General features: G+C 33.5%; 2 protein-coding genes across 2 annotated transcripts; both read right to left on the bottom strand.

The window, feature by feature from the left end:
- Positions 1-1,819: 1,819 nt before the first annotated feature.
- Positions 1,820-5,549, bottom strand: LOC130449287 (uncharacterized). The gene is made up of 2 exons (XM_056787009.1): positions 5,203-5,549; positions 1,820-2,240 (listed from the first exon to the last, which is right to left on the bottom strand). Exons 1-2 carry the CDS (start codon positions 5,276-5,278, stop codon positions 1,936-1,938), a joined length of 381 nt encoding a protein of 126 aa, XP_056642987.1. The 5' UTR covers positions 5,279-5,549; the 3' UTR covers positions 1,820-1,935.
- A 4,440-nt stretch (positions 5,550-9,989) lies between these two features.
- On the bottom strand, positions 9,990-18,755 carry LOC130449286 (nucleolar protein 6). Its single transcript, XM_056787008.1, has 3 exons — positions 16,350-18,755; positions 12,227-12,451; positions 9,990-11,307 (listed from the first exon to the last, which is right to left on the bottom strand). Exons 1-3 carry the CDS (start codon positions 18,207-18,209, stop codon positions 10,018-10,020), a joined length of 3,375 nt encoding a protein of 1,124 aa, XP_056642986.1. The 5' UTR covers positions 18,210-18,755; the 3' UTR covers positions 9,990-10,017.
- Positions 18,756-18,880: the final 125 nt, after the last annotated feature.

Genomic DNA, 18,880 nt, shown 5'->3' with positions numbered 1-18,880 from the left:
ATGCCCGCAGCAAATTGTTAGAAATTGGATGAAGGGAAATAATTTGATTAGAAAATATAATTACGATTAGCTATTTTTTATATAACTCTATTTTTTGCTGCATAAATCCAAAATAAGCTTCCTCAATTCATATTTTTGACGATGTATACGAGGTCTGATTATTAAATAAAGAGACTGATTACGAAAAGGGGTTTTATTAGAAAAATTATACTACATTCCAATGCTCCCCGTCAGTATCCTCCCCTTGCCACACTACACACCTTTCCATACGTTTTTTCCATTGATCGAAGCAGTGCTGGAAGTCTTCTTTGGTGAGGGTCTTTAGGAGCTGTGCAGTTTTTTGCTTTACCGCTTCCATTGACTCAAATCGGGTCCCTTTCAAAGCTTTTTTTTTTTTTAAGCTTTCAAGGAAATCTGAGCAGACCCCTTGACGCAAGAGCTTTTGGTCAGGAGTCAGATTTTTTGGTACCAACTTCGCACAGACTTTTGTCATATGTAATTCCTCGTGTAAAATTTTTCAAACAGTTTCTTTATCGGCGTTTACAGCCTCGGCAATCGTCCGGATGCTCATTCGACGACCTGGAAGCACAATTTGGTTGATTTTGGTCACTGTTTTAGGAGTTGAAACAGTCACATGGCGACCTGTCACATGCTCCATGCATAACACACGCCGAAATTTTCAGTTTACTAGGTAGAAAAAATAAAGTTGGTTTTTGGACCATAACTCCTTCAATTTTGATAATATCACAACTTATAAATAATCATTTTAAAGGTAATTTAAAGAACTACAACTTTTTTATTACAATATATAGTGACAAACCTTTTATTTTAAAACGGTCAAGGGTCAAAGGGCTGGAGAGAGCTGTAATTGCACTGCCGCGCGTTTTTTAGAAAATCATATCTCCGTCAATTTTTGTATGACAGAAAAAAGGGAAAAATTTTTTATCAGAAAAAGACCTACATTTTTTATTATCATAATTTTATAAGTATCTTTAATCATTTTTGAGATAATATGAAAAGAAGGTGGTTTTCTTAAAAATTCGAAAATTTTTTTTGTTAAAATCATGATTTTTTTGAAAAATTTGTGTCCTAAAGCAGCTAAACTGCTAGAATCCATCAAACTCTTTATATTAAAGTTAATTCCAGACGGAATACAATTAATTTTAATTTTGGAGGAAATAGCACTTATGAAACCCACTGATTTAAAAGAAAAAAACTATTAGATGTTTATCTTATTTGCATTTTCATTTACATTTCACTCATTTTACGTGCAAAAGACTTTTAACAGTGCTCATTTTAAAGCTTATTTCAAGCACTACAAAAACTACAAAATGTATCGATTAAATTTCAGACAAAATAAAAAACGGCTTCGAACTTCAATATCTCGCTTAATATTGCACTTAGAACAATTTATAAAACACCGATTTATTCAGTTTTTACCTGCTAAAATTTTCGTTAAAATGCATATTTTTGGAGATATTTGCAAAAAACCGATGAAAAACATGAAAAAAATCCGAATTTTCAATTACCAATAACTTGAAAAGTATTGGGTTTTTTGAAAAACTTTATAGAAAATTTTTTCTCAAAATTAGGTTTTCTATCGATATCTGAGGTTATTTTGAAAAAAAAAATTACACCACCAAGAAGGGGTGGCAAGTTAAGGGTAAGATGAGCACAATTCCAAAATTTCATGCAAATCGGTTCACAGTAAAAAAATTCGGAGCAATAACGCTTCAATGACTGCATTATTAATTTTTTTGTTAACGCACCATCTCACGATGGAGAAATTAAACAACTAGAAACTACATAATGAGACACATTTTATAAATAAATCAGTATTTGAAATATATTTATAGGTTATTTATAGCTAATGATCTAAGTACATTTAGTAGATTTATTGAAATGTAAACGACCACAAATTCATAAAATAAAAAATTAAGCCGGCATCGTTTCTCTGTTTGTATAGTTCCAGGATGAATCTACTGGTGCTGTTGGCTGAAGACTTTGATATTGGCCATTTCTTCGAACCGCCACCACTGTTTGATTGGTTTTAGATTTTTTTCTCCGCCAGGCTAATATCGATAAAACTATAATGCCGAGAACTATCTCAAAACATATCAAACATATAAGAGTTATGTTTGAAACGTAGTTGTCCAATAAAAATTTTACGCAAATTCCAATTATTACCACTAAAATTAACGTGACGCCGGTTGTTATTACTAAACACAGGCTGCATTTATCTGCAAATAAAAAAAGTCTATATAACGTTTAACCATCAATTCTTACTTGAAGGATTATAATAAGTATCAGAGTGTTAGAGTCTTATAAACTCTAATTTCATGATTTTTTGCGCTTCCCCCCGACGGTGTCACAGCTGGTCAGATTTGTGGAGTTTCCCCTCTTTCCTATTGTAACGTCACATATTTTTCAAATTTACATTTAGAAATTATTGAATGAAAACAGCGGGTGCAGGATCAGTTTTATTTCCATTTAAATTATTTAAACATCTTCATGCAACCATACAGCATCATCGTCATCATCCACACAAAGAAGTTTTCTGGTACGTCTAGCAGAAATTCTTTGAGGTAAATAGGTAAAAATTCTTGTTGCCTCTTATGCAATTGCTTGTGTTGATTAGTTAAATATCTTTTTTTGTTCATTTTAAACTTGTTTCGTAAGTTGAAAATCACAAAATAACAAAACTAAAAACGACGTTATTTCCTCAGCGAAAGTCGGTGGTCCTATAAAATAGAAACGAAGAAATAACTGCTAGGAGCAATGGGTTTAGCGGCATTTATCAAAGGGCTCCTTTGCGGTCGGCACGTAGGGGGAGTCCGGGAGAGTTTGGCAGGGGCAGGGAGACTTTAGCCACATGAAATATTTCACAGGTTTCATTACTTATTATGTTGTTGCCATGCGTAGAGTGCGTGCAACATTTGGCTCGCGTGACTCACGTTGAACGAAGGCTGTAGCCAGTTTAGGTGAGAAGTGATAACCATCAACATGTTTTGTTGCCCGGTAAGTGAAAAATAGACTTCTGATTAATTTGGCTACCATAATGTTGTAGAAGCAATTGTAAAACCTTTATTAATGTAAACTACAGCTTAAATTGTCCTTATTTGAGATACTATAAGTCTTTTCGATCCAAAACAAATAGATTTTGCGATAGATGATCAAAATGGCATCAGTGGGCATGCGGGAGACTTTACCCAGGGTAAACTCTTTCCAATCTTTATAATTTCATACAATTACTTTCAAATTGATAATGCACACATTGATTTTAAGTTTCTTTCAGACTTATTAAACTTGTGTTCAAAGATGCCATGCCTATACCGAAAAAAAGAAAACACCAGAAGAAAAAAGCATAGAATTGATGAAATGGCCCCTAAAAAATGCTGTACAGGAGATAAACGATGGGCATTCAATTATGTCGACGGCTAAAAAATATTAAATCAATAGGAATACCTTGCGAAATTACATTAGGGATCCATCCAAGTTTGAGAAGCTTACAAAGCTTGAAAGTCAATTCAGATCTTCACAAGTATTCACATCAGAGGAAGAAACAGTGCTTGTTTCTTACTTATTAAAGTGTAACAAAATGAACTATGGGTTAAGTCGGAAACAAGCTATGCAGCTGAATATGCTAGGGTTAATTCAAAAAGCTGCCCAAAATCGTGGTTATAAAACGATTGTTTTCGCGGATTTTTAAAGAAGAGCACGGTCTTAAGTTTAAGAAAACCGGAAGCCACAAGACTGTCGAGATCAACAAGCTTTAATAAAAATAATGTCCTGAATTTTTTCGAGAATCTGAGGCTAGAAAGAAGTTCAAATTTGAGCCTCATAATATTTGGAACTGTGACGAGACCGGATGTACCACAGTTCAAGAGGTATTGGCTAGCAGAAGTTGGTCATGTCACTTCTGCAGACAGAGGGACATTAGTGACTGCATGTTTTGCTGTCAACGCAGATCCCATAGTTTTAAGGTTTAGTTTTCTTTATGATACTTTTTTTCCATCATTTTTCACGACCGGTCAAAGTCTCCCTACCAGTAGGATAAAGTCTCCCGCCCAGGCGGGACAGTTTAGCCAAAAATCTATCGTGTTTAAAATGTTGATAATACAGAATCGGTATTTTTTTTGAAAGTTTATGAGGTGGAAAATATGTCACTATGAGGAGGATTTCATGACCTATAATTGAAAATTTGGTTAATAAACCATAACCGAAGCTAGGGGTCATTAAGTAAAAAGTGGCCAAAGTCTCCCGAACTCCCCCTATAGTTCTTTCAAAATCAATTGCAGAAGTTATGCAAGGAGCAATCAATATTTCATAAATACGCACGACAATCATACCAAATTAAGAAAGGAAAGATAATGTTTACTCCCCATATAAAATTCGGTAAACATCTAAAAAACCATCAGTCCACGTGGACTGAAATGATGATTGATGTAATTGAAGGCTTATTGACATTTTTCCGGAATTATGGGGAAATTCAATCACACCCTATAAATAGGTAAGCCGGGCCCTTACGGCTGTAAAAAATTGGTAAGTCGATTTTTTTTTTCATTAATTCACAATATTTCCTTTCGAATAGACCGTTTTTTATCGAAATGCGCGTTGACGGGAAAACGTTTTTGTTTTTTTTTAAATAATTATTTTTTTTCATACTTTCGGTCAAATAAATCGACGCTTACCGAGTGCATTTTGTTCCTTTAATTAATAGCTGTCGATTTATATAAAAATTTTGCAATTCCGCGATCACGAGTCTTTTGAGATTGCCGGCTCCCGGACTATTTCACTCACTCCGGTATATTTATTTTTCGGTAGGCATTCTTTAATAATACTGTTAATAGTCTTTCAAGGTAGAATAGATAAAGTATACCAAATTTGTGTAGGTCATATTTTAAAATAAACTATTACTCCGCGTATAAGACGACCTTGCATATTAATTATTTATCAGTTAGTTAACTACATTACTGTAGTAATAAATGACGTCGTTCGAACAAGATATAAATAAAAAATATCGAAACAAACAAAAAGATATGCGAGATGACATAAATAAGAACAATTAAGTGAAAACTTACCAATACATTAAACTAAAAAAAATTGTACCTGTATTTATCATAGCCGCATCAAAATACATTTATCAACTTTATCAGTACCTGTTCAAACTCATGACTAATGAAATTATGTGTAAAAATTTACCTGTCACAGTCGTAGTTGTCGTCGTTTTAGCGGCAATAACTTTACTTTGATTACTGTTGATTTGCGCCTTAGCCATTGTGGTGATTTTTTATTCAAAATATTCTTAATAAAGCGCGATGTAAAAACATTCAGCAGGTACGATCACCATTTTGTTTTCACTTAATCTTGGTATCTATTCGCTGCGAAATGGAGTAATAACCCACTTCGGATTAAGTAAATAACATACGGAGATAACGAGCACAGATTTTATTTATTGTATACTGCATGTTTAACAAATAAAAACGACCGGGTGATCAAATAATTAGGACAGTTAGCAACTTAAAGGTTATATGAATTAAGGATGTATAACCGATAGTAAGTTTGTTGTTCGAGAATAGTAGATAACTAGATAAAATATTACTTTTAACCGTAGGTTTAAGATAACTACCGGGGTCATTTTTAATATACATCGCATTCCCTTTGCCTGTCAAAGTCGGCCATTTTCATTGGTGCCAATGACGCAACAATAATTGTCATGTTTTCATGGCTTTTTACCACATCTCATTGCACTTGAACGTGAACAAATTTAAAATTACAATTTTCCAAGTTTACTTAGTCATGATGAACTTCTCCAATGAACGTGGGGATGCGTGGCCCTTCAGAGGAGCTATTCCTATATCAGGGCCTACTGAAACAAATCACCTCCCTTACAAAAATCCTCCTTGTCTTACCAAACTTTAACCAACGAATATCTCTTTCTGTCTCTCGTAGGGATGCGCTAATGCCAACTTGGATTATAGATGGGATCATGCGTTTTGGCTTACTGGCCAAAGAAAACATCTTGAAGTGCAGAGACAAAAATACTTCTCACCCGAAGACAAAACTACCGTCTTCGAAAACAGCCTGCAAACTGTCTTTACCTCAGCTGACAACCCCCATTTCTTAATGGACTTTGCCGATGAATCTCATTTCTTTAATCAAAACATAACCTGGAGCCCTCACTGGATTATCCAACTAAATGAAAACATTCCACTTCTCGCACCCTTCACCGACGATGTCGTCAAGTCTGTTTGCGGAGTTAGGAAGAATTAAGATCCCGGGCGGGACGGAATTTCAAGGCAGGTAATGAAACACCTGCCCGAGACAGCTCTCCCTAAGCTCTGCGGCCTATTTGACGCCTGCTTGAGATTTTCTCACTTTCCACAATGTTGGAAATCCGCTAACACAGTTCTCATTCAAAATCCGGCAGACAATACCAAACCTGAATCTAAAGTCTTTTAACGTTTGATCAAGGACACAAGGGCACTTTCTCATAAGCTGACCTCAAAAAATACAAAGTGGGATCAATTTCGCTACTACTTAGAAGAGAACCTCAACCTCCAACTCGACTAAAATACCCAGAGGACCTGGATGAAGCAGTACAATATTTTACAAAGATGGTACAAAAAGTAGCCTGGAAGACCACCCCGCAGAACAGAATGATACATCTACAAACGTACCGCAACACTACGCCTACTCATCGCCGCAAAACGAAGAGCCAAAAGAACATGGCAAAGAACCACAAATGTTGTTGACCAACATGTACAGGATATACTTAATAGGGAACATTAGTTGACCAACTTATCCTTAAATGATCAAACTCTATGGAAGGCTACAAAAAAAAATAAAAAGACTTCAAGCTGCCGTACCTCCTATTCGCAAACCAAACGAAGAGTGGACTCCATCAAATAAAGAGAAGGCTGATATATTTGCTGTCCATATGACTAAGGTTTTCAAGATTGAACCAGAAAAAGTAGAAGCCATTAATGCCCCCTGTCAAATGTCACTTCCCATAAAACCATTCTCTCCAACAGAAATAAAAAAAGAAATAGATATACTTAATAACCACAAAGCACCTGGATATGACCTTATCAATCGACAAATTCTAAAACAATTACCACATAAAGCTATTGTCCTTTTAACTTTCCAAAAGTTTGAAAGTATGCAGAGATCATCATGGTGCAAAAACCAAGCAAACTCCCACAAGACACCTTAGACATATCAGTTTGTTGCCTACAGTAAGCAAAGTCCTCGAACGGCTTCTACTAAAAAGGATAAACACGGATCATGATCTCATGGAGATACTAACTAATTATCAATTTGGATTTCGGAACACTATTCTACAACCCTACAAGTTCATAGGTTAGGTGTGGCACAGAGGTCTACTCTTTAAATAAAAAAACTGTCTTTTAAGTAGTTACTACCTTCTCTTCAAGTCATACTTATCGAATAGGACCTTTCCTGTAAGATTCTCAGACCAGAAATCTAATTTCTTTCCTGTTGAATATGGAGTCCCCCAAGGTAATGTCTTAGGGTCATTGCTTTTACTTATATATACATCAGATATACTAGTTACCAACAACACTAAAATGGCTTCATTCGCTGATGATGTAGCCCACTAACAGCTACTGAAGATTTACAAAATCATATCGATCAGCTTAATGAGTGGTACATCGAATGGAGAACTAAGATCAATTCAGCTAAATCAGTACAAGTCACCTTCACCATGCGTCATAATATATGCCCTCTAGTAACCTTGAATAACATACGAATAACCAAATACCTCGGACTTCATCTAGATCATCGACACATTGAGGCTAAAAGCAGATACTAGATATCAATGCTCGTCAAATGTACTGGCTGTTCGCACGGAAATCAAAATTGTCAATAACCAAGAAATTCTGATATACAATCTTACAGCATCCAATTCTGGGGATGTGCTAAGCCTACTGCGATCAACATAATACAAAAGTTTCAATCCAAAACATTGAGAAACCTGGCGGATGATATGGTATGTCAGTAATCATGCCTTTCACACCGATTTCAACATTCCTTACGTCAAAAATGATATTCAGCGTATTGCCGTAACATACAATCAACAGATGGCAAACCATAACAACTAGCTAATAGAAGAACTATCCACTAACGGTCCACGCACGACAAGATTACGTAGAACTTGGCCCCAAGACCTACCGCAACCTTTAAAAATAGTATATAAAGAGTAGCATTAATGAATGCTTCCCTTTCAAGTCAAATACAACAGTATTGACATCGACTCGGATGAATTTAACAATTATTTCGTGAACGTAAGTAAGAATATTAGTTCTAAACTATCTCCAAGTCGTGATGATCATTCTTTCTTTGTTCCTTCTAAAAGAATCAGTACCAATCTCTTCCTCAGACCTGTAGATAGATTTAAGCTAGAGCAAACCATACTCAGCATTCAAAAAAAGAGGCAGCGATTGGTTATCAGTAAAATTTCTTTTGAATTTTTCAGAAGTGATGATTAACGTTTTATATTCTCTAATCAACGAATCGTTTGAGAAGTGGCTTTTTCTTAGCTGTCTAAAACAGCTATAATTGTTTCCCTGCACAAGTGTGGTGAGAAAAATAACACTATATATACTATAATAAAAAAGTAACTATAGCCCTATTGCATTTTCACTAACCTTATCGAAGGCTAATGAAAAACCGTCTATTAGCCTCACAAATGCGAACCCTTTTGAGCACATTTTTCATTACATTCTCACACATTTCACGCGGTATTTCATTAATTTTATCACGAATATTTTGTTTGTTTTGCTCCATCGTTTTTGGTTTGTTTGCACAAACCTTGCTTTTTAGATATCCCCACAATATGAAATACGGAGTAGTCAAATCAGGCGACCGTGGAGGACAATCAACATCACCGTTTCTTGAAATAACTTGTTGTGGAAAGAGGTCTCGCAGTTATTCCATTGTAATCCTGGCTGTATGCTATGTGGCACCGTTTTGTTGATACCACATGTTAATCAAGCCCAAAGCATGCAGTCGTGGCGTTAAAAAGTTTTCAATCATATCACGATATCGCTCTCCATTGACAGTTACCGTTCAGTTTCCAATAAGTAAGGTCCGATGATTCCTCCTGACCAAATTTCACACCACACTGTCACTTTTAATGGATTCAAAGGTGACCGATGAATAATTTGAAGGTTTTCCATTGCCCAGACTATTCTGTTTATTCACATATCCATTCAAATGAAAATGGGGTTGTCATGGTCGAGCTGTAACATCCTATTGGCATATGTGAATGATCTTCTGGAAGAAGGTCTTGTGTCGACTGAATCTTAAATGAAAACAAATGCAAATCCTTGTGCAAAATTGTGGCCAAACTTGTTCTTTGAAGGCCAAGCTCTTGAGCACGGCGCCGAATTGAGGTTGATGGATTGTTGTAAGCAGCAGTAATGTTTTCAGCCGATATTGCAGTACGTTGTGGTCCATGCTTGGCCTATCAGCTACAGTCCCTTTTTCTTCGAAATTATTCACTACACGATAAATGTACGTTGTTACTTCACGATTGCCAAATATGAAATATCAATACTGTTTACCAAAATGGCGGCAAAACAAAGTAGTATACCATCCCGGCGGACACCCTTATATGTACCTCACTTAACAATATGGTATGTTACAATGCGTTACTTTGAGGTCTTTAGTATTGAGTAAACGTATTACAGCACGCACTACGGAGTTTGTGGAATTTTCAATAGGTGGCATATAGATCGGATGGTCCCTCAATGGTGTTTCCTCAACAGATGTCACTAGTAGATAGAACTCAGTAGTGCGCTGGTGTAATTATAATAAAACAGTATTGTTTTTGAAAAGAAGCTTGGTATAATGAACAGATACAGTTATGGTAGATTTGTAACGGTCCCAAAGAAGACTGGTCGTCACCGCTGAAGATTGATCGTTTCCGGTTATTAAAAAGGTTAACTTGTAAAAATAGCAGAAACTTAATGTTCATAAAATTGTATTTAACAATCATCTTTTTTCAATATTATCAACTAAACCCTTTCCCAATATAAAAAAATCCTCGATGGCGGCGTCAAAATTGAATACAACTTTATCATCGACGATTTTTTGGGCGTTAATTTTCGATACTTTGAATTCGGCGGTTGCTCGAGTTTTAGGCAACCAGAGAACGCATATCACATCCCCACCGTAACTATCGTGAAAGAAAATCGCGTAATTTCCGTAATTTTTCCTCAAAATATCTAAATAAATTCCTACGGGATCGAAATCGACGACGGGAATCTTATCTTTTTTGGAAATTTTGTATTTTTCCAAAACGATTCGGTTTTCGACGGTGGAGAAATTCAACCGTTGGTAATTTCTCGTGTTTATCGACGATTTTAAATGTATCAAAACGTCGTATCCTTCGAAATTCGGTAGGAACAATCCTTTAAAATCGATTTCTTTTCGATTTAAAATAATTTCGTTTATAAAATTCGTACTTTCCGAAGCTAATCGCGTCAATCTGTTCAAAATCTCTTTCGACGGTGAATTTTTCGTAAAAACGCTCGAATTTTGATCGTAGGGGGTGAGAATAAACAAATTCGGGAAAGCGTTTCTGTTACTTTGTACGTTCGATTCGATTTTCGATATTTCTTCGTTAGTTAATTCGTCGTTGAAATTAACGACTACGATTTGTAAATTCCAATCGAATTCCGAGACGAACTTCAAAAATCTCATAAATGATATTTGAGGAGTATTAGAAATGTTATTATTCAAATAAAGAGAAGCGTTTAAGAGGTTAATAACCATATCGGGTAATAGATCATCATCGATGAGGTGAGTACGCAGCCATCTTTTTATCAGAGCAGTTCCAGGTCCGTAACTGGGGTACATCGACTGAATACCTCGAAGAGCACCGACGATTTTCGGTAAAATATTCAAAGATACTTCCATTTGGAAACTTTCCGGGGATTCTTTGAAACCAGTCAAACCGTTTTCGGTCGCTGTTTTTTTAACTAGACCGATTTCTTTCGGTAGACAAAATCGGTATCTGAAAACGATTCCTTCGTAAAATACTTCCAAGTAATCACGCGTGGGATGAGTTAAAACGTTCTGTTCGCCTAACAATCGAGATATTTCTATGTGGAACGACGCCTTCAGGTGTCGCAGGGCTTGTAAATCGTTCGGCCATTTCGAACTATGTTCTAATTGCAAAACGCATTCTATTGGTTGAACGTAATAAGGTAAATTAGTAGATTGCATATCGGGATGTAATATTAAGTTGTTGCCTTGTACTTTAGTAACATCTTCTTCTACCTGTAAACAAAAGATTTAATTAAAGTTCAGGGAAATTGTAATAGGTAGACAACTAAGAACCGCACGGATTGAATTAGAGCTCCGGGGCAAAAAATTATTAGAAAAGTGGCCCCGAGAAACGGAAATTAAAAATTTATTCTGCATGTAACATTCTTAAATTGCAATAATTTTGATATAAGGCTGAATTTTGAATTACTTTCACGAATTTTGTGGATGGATGAGGCCACGTTTCATAGTAACGGTAGAGTAAATCACCACCAGCACCACTGGTCCAAAGCGTAACTCAGTTGGATGCAGGATATCCAACATCAGGATCGTTGGTTTGTAAATGTGTAGTGCGGGATTATTACCAACGAACTGCCACTTCTTTTAGAAGACATACCCTTAGCCATTCGTCGTAATATGTTCTTGCCCGGTATATTATATATCCAAACCTAACTTACTTAGATTTTTTTTTGTGAGGTCCAATCTCGTTTACACCAATGGACCCACGACATGAAATGATATGATTGAAAGAATTCGACAGGCAATACGAAGTATTTCTAAGGCAGAAATTGAAACTGCTGTCCTATCCACCCGTCAGCGACTGATGTCATATAAATGATGCTCTAAGCTGTCCAAGTTTCCGATCTACTCTGGTTTGCCCATAAGTCGAATTGCTCTCTTCTGTATTGAATGGAGCATCCAAAGAGTATGCTTGGGAGTTGAGATCCAAATGTACGAGCGAGGCACCAAAGATGAATAGATATAAGCTTTGTAGAGGATTAGAAGCTGTTGTGAAGGACATAACTATTTGGTCTTAAAATTTTTATGTAGACATAAAAAGGTTAAATAATTATAATATTAGGATCTACACTAAGGCATAAAGTAAATAACTCTTTATATGTATGTTAATAAACTAAAATTGCGGGTTTTTTACCTTAAAATTAGTTGGTATTGGTGGGAAAACATCAGCATAAGCGTACACATCAGAAACTCCTTGTATACCAGTGATTTTCAATGACAATGGTAGTTCCCTTAATATTTTACTTAAATTGTCAGATGCTAAAATAATTTTTAAGCAGGTTTCTTCATTTGTACCATTCGGATAATTCGGTACCAGCTGTTTGAAATGTAAAACATCCTCGAATTCATTATAATGCATCTAAAAATTGTTGTAAATAAAATTATGAAAAAAACTACTACTACTAAATTGTTTTTTATTTTTAATTTTAATAGAAAAAATTCGGCTATTAGTCAATGTTTATTTTCCAACAAAACAATTTGTAGTCAACTTTGGACACTTTGGAGAATTATAAGACCGGTAAAAAAAAAGTTTTGATAATTATAATTTTCGGTTTTCGAAAATTATTTTTAAAAATTAACTAATATCATTGAACGAACTATATATTCAAGAACGATACATATATTCATTACCAAGTTGTTTACAAATATTTGTATTTATAATAAAATAATTGCTGATGAAGTGTTTATGATATTTAATACAATTGCGTTTTATATAAATGTCCTTCTAGAATTTTCTCCATGTAACTTGGTTTATGTTCTTATGCTTGAATTCCGATTCTAGGCATTGAAAAACACTTTAATTTTTAGTTTCAGTTCTTAAACTTTACTATTAGCTGATTTACGATAATTGATGATATTTATGATAAATTAACCCCTATATAAAATACATCATTTAAATATGTTTCGACTCAACAAATAACAAAAAATATAGAAAAAGCAATAACGCAATACACAAAAAATAGTAAAGCGTCAATATGGAGTTTTATTAAATACAAAATTACGAACTGTCGAAAATAATTCCGTTACAAAAAGTAGCAGATATTATTAAAAGATTGGGCCTATATGATATGATGATATATAAGAATATGCAGTTAAATCAATTTGGAATTCTGAATCATCTTCGCAGTAGGTATATACTATATACCTAAAGCAGTCTAAATAGGATGTTTCAAGGTATTTATCGAAACATGATTAAACCTTTTTTTTATTAACAATCTAACAACTTGAATATCCAAAAAGTTATAAGCATAATATTCCTTCTCACTTTTGTAAGGTTAAGTTGCTCAATGATCAGCTGTTATTTATTACGCACACATTTCCGAAAGATAAAACAGATGGTACTGAATAGTACAATAAAAAGTACGCTGGATAGTATAACAATAGCATGCGCGCCAATTTTTTAATCTCATTCGAAGGAAACGAAAAAATTCTAGTAGTTGAATAATTTTAAATAATCCTAATTGAAAATTTTCATTTTTTCCAGATATTTAGAGAAATTCCCTCACTTTTCCAGCTCGTGATTCGAGAAATAGTAAACGGAAAGAATTGCAAGTTATTTCAGAGAAAAGAAAAGTAAGTTATGTAGCATTGAATAAGAAAATGACAAAATTGTGGAATATAGACAACCCAGAGGGATTACAAAAAAGATTCTTTCATATAGTTTCTTATGAATTAGCTTGGAGGGGGAAGAACTGCAAACTGTAAAATTGCAAGTAAAACTGCAAGAAGATTGACAGGCATCAAATGGATAACAAAAAATGAAATGGATGAAGATATTTGTCCCGTTGCATTGTTAAAATTACTGATACAGAAAAGAATTGTAAACATAAAATCTGAACGATTTCTTTTCAACTCCAAATTCATTTTGGAAAAACAACAATTCTAAATGTTTAGTACAAAAATGTTCCACTGGGTATTAATAAGATTTCTATTTGGACCAAATATTCTGCAAGTAAAATTGGACTCGACATTACAAATAATAAAATTACCAATAATTCGAACCATGCTAGTACAGTTTCTCGGTTAGCCATAGCAGGATTAAGTGACCAACAACTTATAAAGATAATGGTTAATACATATTTTTCTAAATTTTAATTTTCTTTACATAGGCCAAGGAAAAGCCATTATTGACTCAAATCCAAGAGAAAAATATACTTAAATGGGCATAAATGAGCATAAAAATTGAAATTTTAAACGGTGGAGTTGTATACATTGGAGTGATGAGTCTCGTTTTGAAATTTGCGTGGGTGACGATCGAAGTAGAGTTATTCGACAAAAAAATGAAGCTTTTCATCCAGATTGTTTGAAGCGGAAATTAAAATTTCCGGCATCTGTGATGGCGTGGAGCTCGATATTTGCAAGAGGAGTGAGAAAACTGCATTTCATAAACGGAATTGTCAATACTGAAAAGTACCTGGATATTTTAGAAGAATCATTGTTGCCAACAAGAGAAGTAACTTTGACCGCTGGGAAAGCCTTTATGTTTCAGCAAGATGGAGCAGCATGCCATAAGTCAAAAAAGGCCTTAAAATGGTTCTCACACAACAATATTCCACTTTTAGAGTGGGTTTCGAGTAGTCCAGATTTATCACCAATAGAAACACTTTGGCATGAAATGAAAAAGCAGTTGCGTGTAAATCCAGCTAGAAATGTCATGGAAAGACTACAAGAAATTTGGGATGATTTTACTGCCAGAATTTAATAAACACCATGCCTCAAAGAATTACGGCTGTTATTAAAAATAAAGGGGATGTTACTTAATGGTAACTTTTAAAAGTATGTTTAATATTAAGATTTTCTGATTACATTTGGTTTTTGTTTTTTTTTTGGTTTGTAATTATAATATATGTTAAAACTTGGTGGCGTGACTTGGTGAGATTAATTTAATTCCTAAATTTTTTTAAATAAATAGAAATATGGCGTTCTTTAGACTATGGGTAAATGGTATGAATTTAATAATAGAGATTTAGATATAAAAACACAGCAAGTTATTTTAAATATATTCGAATGTTTAAAAAAGGAAAATATTCAGCAATCCGATAATGCAATCATAATAAGAAAACCAGGCTCCAAAACTGAGTAAAAAGGTTGCAGAACTCTTAAGAAAGTTCTAGCAGCAGACCGCCTAAAGCTTTGGAAAAACTGTTATCAAAGAAGAAGATGAGTATGTGGATCACCCTCTTTAGAATCCATCATAATTCAATCAAATGATGACTCCATATCAAACGATTCTGACTACCATGATTATTTATAAGGATACTTTGGGATTGAAATGTTTTTTTCCCTTTTGTTTTATTTGCAAAGATTTTAGATTTTTTTATGGTTTTTGCTTTGAAATTTCATTTTCCAGAAAAAAAAACGATTGGGGTACAAAAAGGGCTCAGTTCACTTCTTGTACCCTGTTTAAACCAAACGCCCTTACAGACAGGCACTTTTACTCGTCTATTTACATTTTATAATTTAATATTCAGTTATAGCAAGTTAACGAGGTATAATAATAATTTTCATTATAAGTTCCAATTTATAATGATTCTATTGCCTTTAAACAAATACTTTCTCACATAAGATTTACATAATTTTAAAAGTATTTATTAAAATAATAAATTTATAATATGGGGTATCTACGCCTATGGTATATCAAACAAAATTATCAACAACGGTTTCGAACCAGTTTTTATAATCTGCAATTGATATTGGAAGAACTATATACTGACGTTTATAAAAATAAATATTAAAAAATTTCATATGCTTTTACGCCTGTTACATAGAAAATAACTGTTTATATTAGTTTCAAGTTAGTTTTTATGGTGAACAAGCATGGGTAAGATAGTCTTGCCACGTTTGTCTCGCGTCTCCAACAGGAAACTCGTTTTCCCCTGTCGGATTACTTTGTGATTTGGACTAGATTGGTAAATAATAAATACTGATTAAAAAAAACAAAGAAAATACGTTTTTGAATAACGAAAATCGGGGCACTTTTAGTAATATTGTTGTGCTCAGATTTTCGCCATTCATTGTTTTTTTTTAAATCAGTATTTATTATTTACTGTTGCAATAATTTGAAATTGTTAATAAAAAAATTGTGTTCCACTGAAACAATAATAAAAAACAAGGTACAAAGAAGGTCGGAATAGGGTCGAGCGACGCTGGGGGTTCACCAGTGCAAATAACTGACCCAAATTTAACATAGAGTTTAAATAGCTGCACATTCATTTTTTATGTTGGGTTTTCAGAAGATCTGTATACTGTATACTGACCTTATATTCCATATTCAACTTATTTTGCAGAACAAAATCCACTATCTTTGTTATTATTTTACGTTTGGCACTGATGGTATTACTTCTAAAATATACAGCTACATTAGTTGAACCATCCTTGAATCTCCTATCACTTGCTAGTTCTCCCCAAAAGTTTCTGTAAGCTTCTGCTTCTGCAAATTTGTTTAATGGAGGACCCATATCGATGAAATTGAATGCTTCTTCTGGATTTAAACTCAGACCAAAAAGAAAACGTTTAAAATCTCTTCCAGATGTTTCTATTTTTGGTACAATATTTAATACCCGTTTGTTTAAAGCTTTTTTTAAAATATTTGTTAAATAACGTAAAATTAAGATATTTTCATATCCTATGCACAAACATTTTTCTTTAGGGTCAATTTGGAGCTTTTCTGTCAAAGGTATCCCTTTTGTTAAGTCAATTACAGCATCATATTGGAGATGAAACGGGTACTTAGTTAGAAATAATTCATGGAAGGAATTAGTTTTATTTCCATCCAAATATCTAAGTGCTATTCGACTTTCAAATTTCACTTTCTCATAAGTTTGCTCACTCAAAAAAGAAGCTACATTGTAACATCCAGTTTTATCCAAAATTACTACACTGAAGTGTTGTTTAAACTTGGCTAATATTTCTGATGCTACCTCTCCAATATGAATAGTTTCTGCTAAAAGGTCTTTAGTGGTTATGAAAGTCCAGAAATTTCTTATTATTTGATAAGAACTCATATATTTATTAATCTTCTTTTTTTCTAATAAATATATTACTAAATATAACATAATTGTTTCAGTAAAAGCTCCTAAACCAACGTTGAGTTCTCTTTGATTTAACCAGACAGATAGAAGTTTAATTCCATCTTTTATATTTGTTTGGTCATTCAGAAGTTCTTTAATATACTCATTATTGACAAATAGTGTAGCGTCATGCGCTAATAAACTATTATATAGCACAGTATTTGTGTTTCTTAAAATATCACTATCCACATTTAGATCAAATAGATCTAATTTTATATTGTTCATACCAGGTAAAAATCTCGTCGGATTAAATGAATCTTCAGATGGTGTAACATGAATTTTAAGATTCATTTTGTCACAATTCACAGGCTTAATATTGATAGTTGGTTGTAAGCAATTATTCTCATAGAACTCTAACTTGAGGTCACCTATAAAGTCAGCTTGTTTCAAAAACTCAGCCACATATAAAAGATAATACGTCTTTTTCATTAAATATCTATTATTTAAATAATCCTTTACTAAGAAGCAGGTTTTAGGCATTACTAAATTAATATTCAAAGTTATATTAGGTCCAGGCAGGGCACCATGTTCGTATAAACCAAAGTATTGCACTTTCTCAGGTTTTTCGAATTTTAGTGTTACATCTTGATCTGTTTCGCATATTTTTCCCAGCAAAATAAAATTATGAAGCAAGTTTTTTCCACTGATATTTGCTTTATTTAATTTGGACAATTCTGAATGTGGTATTTTTAAAGAAGGTAACAATTGGATATAATTGGATACTTCTTGCAACCAATTTTGAAATTGATTTTTTCTTTTTACTTTAATTTTCAGTTCTGTTAGCAATTCTTCAATTTGAAGTCTGAATAAATTATTATTAAAAAGATTTTCTGTTACTTTCAAATTGTTGAGCTCTTCTACAGTTGGAGGTCTATAAAGATCGTTTTTTTGTTTTTTATTCTTGGTAGGATTATCTGTGGGTATATCTTCGTATTTTCTTTTCATTTTTGAGGCTTTTTTCAATTTGTTTCCTTGATTCTTACGATCTTCGCCACACGAGTCGCTTTCATCACATTCCGATGAGGAATTTATAGGTTCACTTTTCATTTTATAACTTTCTTATGTATATATAATACGTTTATCAAATAGTTTATCTTCATAAAAACTTAACTATTATTAGTTATTTCAGAATACATACTAACTATGCATTTTAAGGTTATAATAACTCTTATTATTAAACTCCACGTGCGAAACTGTCAACTGTCAATTTTAAAATTTTTAAATGATACGTTCCATTTAACGCACGGTATTCCCTAGAATAAAATTCCCGTTCCATTAACAAGAAAAACTCTTTGAGACTAATATTTTCTCTCGACATATTCATCTATTTTAAAAAAATTGGTTCGTTTTATTGATAATAAAAATGATTGTGACAATAGCAATATCTGTTTAAACGAGGACGAAGCGTATAAAACTGTGCATAAACCAATACATTCAGTTTAGAATCATTTTCCAAAATTCAACGTGCTTCAATGCGTTTGCCTAGCTGAAACGCAGATATTTTTAAAAATATTATTGAAAACATATTACCAATAACAAATAAATGTTTCTTGTCACCAAGTATTTAGACTATCTATTATGTAGAAAAATATCGTGTATAAAAGATACCAACTTTTGTTATGTGTCAAATGTGTTTTTTTAATTGTTTGTGATATATTTAAAACCGTTAATTATTTCAAGGATATGTGTAAAACGTGTTGCATATATAGTTAAGTCAC

This window comes from Diorhabda sublineata, chromosome 10, assembly GCF_026230105.1.
Source record: "Diorhabda sublineata isolate icDioSubl1.1 chromosome 10, icDioSubl1.1, whole genome shotgun sequence".
In the NCBI taxonomy this organism is placed as follows: Eukaryota; Metazoa; Arthropoda; class Insecta; order Coleoptera; family Chrysomelidae; genus Diorhabda; species Diorhabda sublineata.
This window is presented reverse-complemented; position numbering and strand designations above follow the sequence as displayed.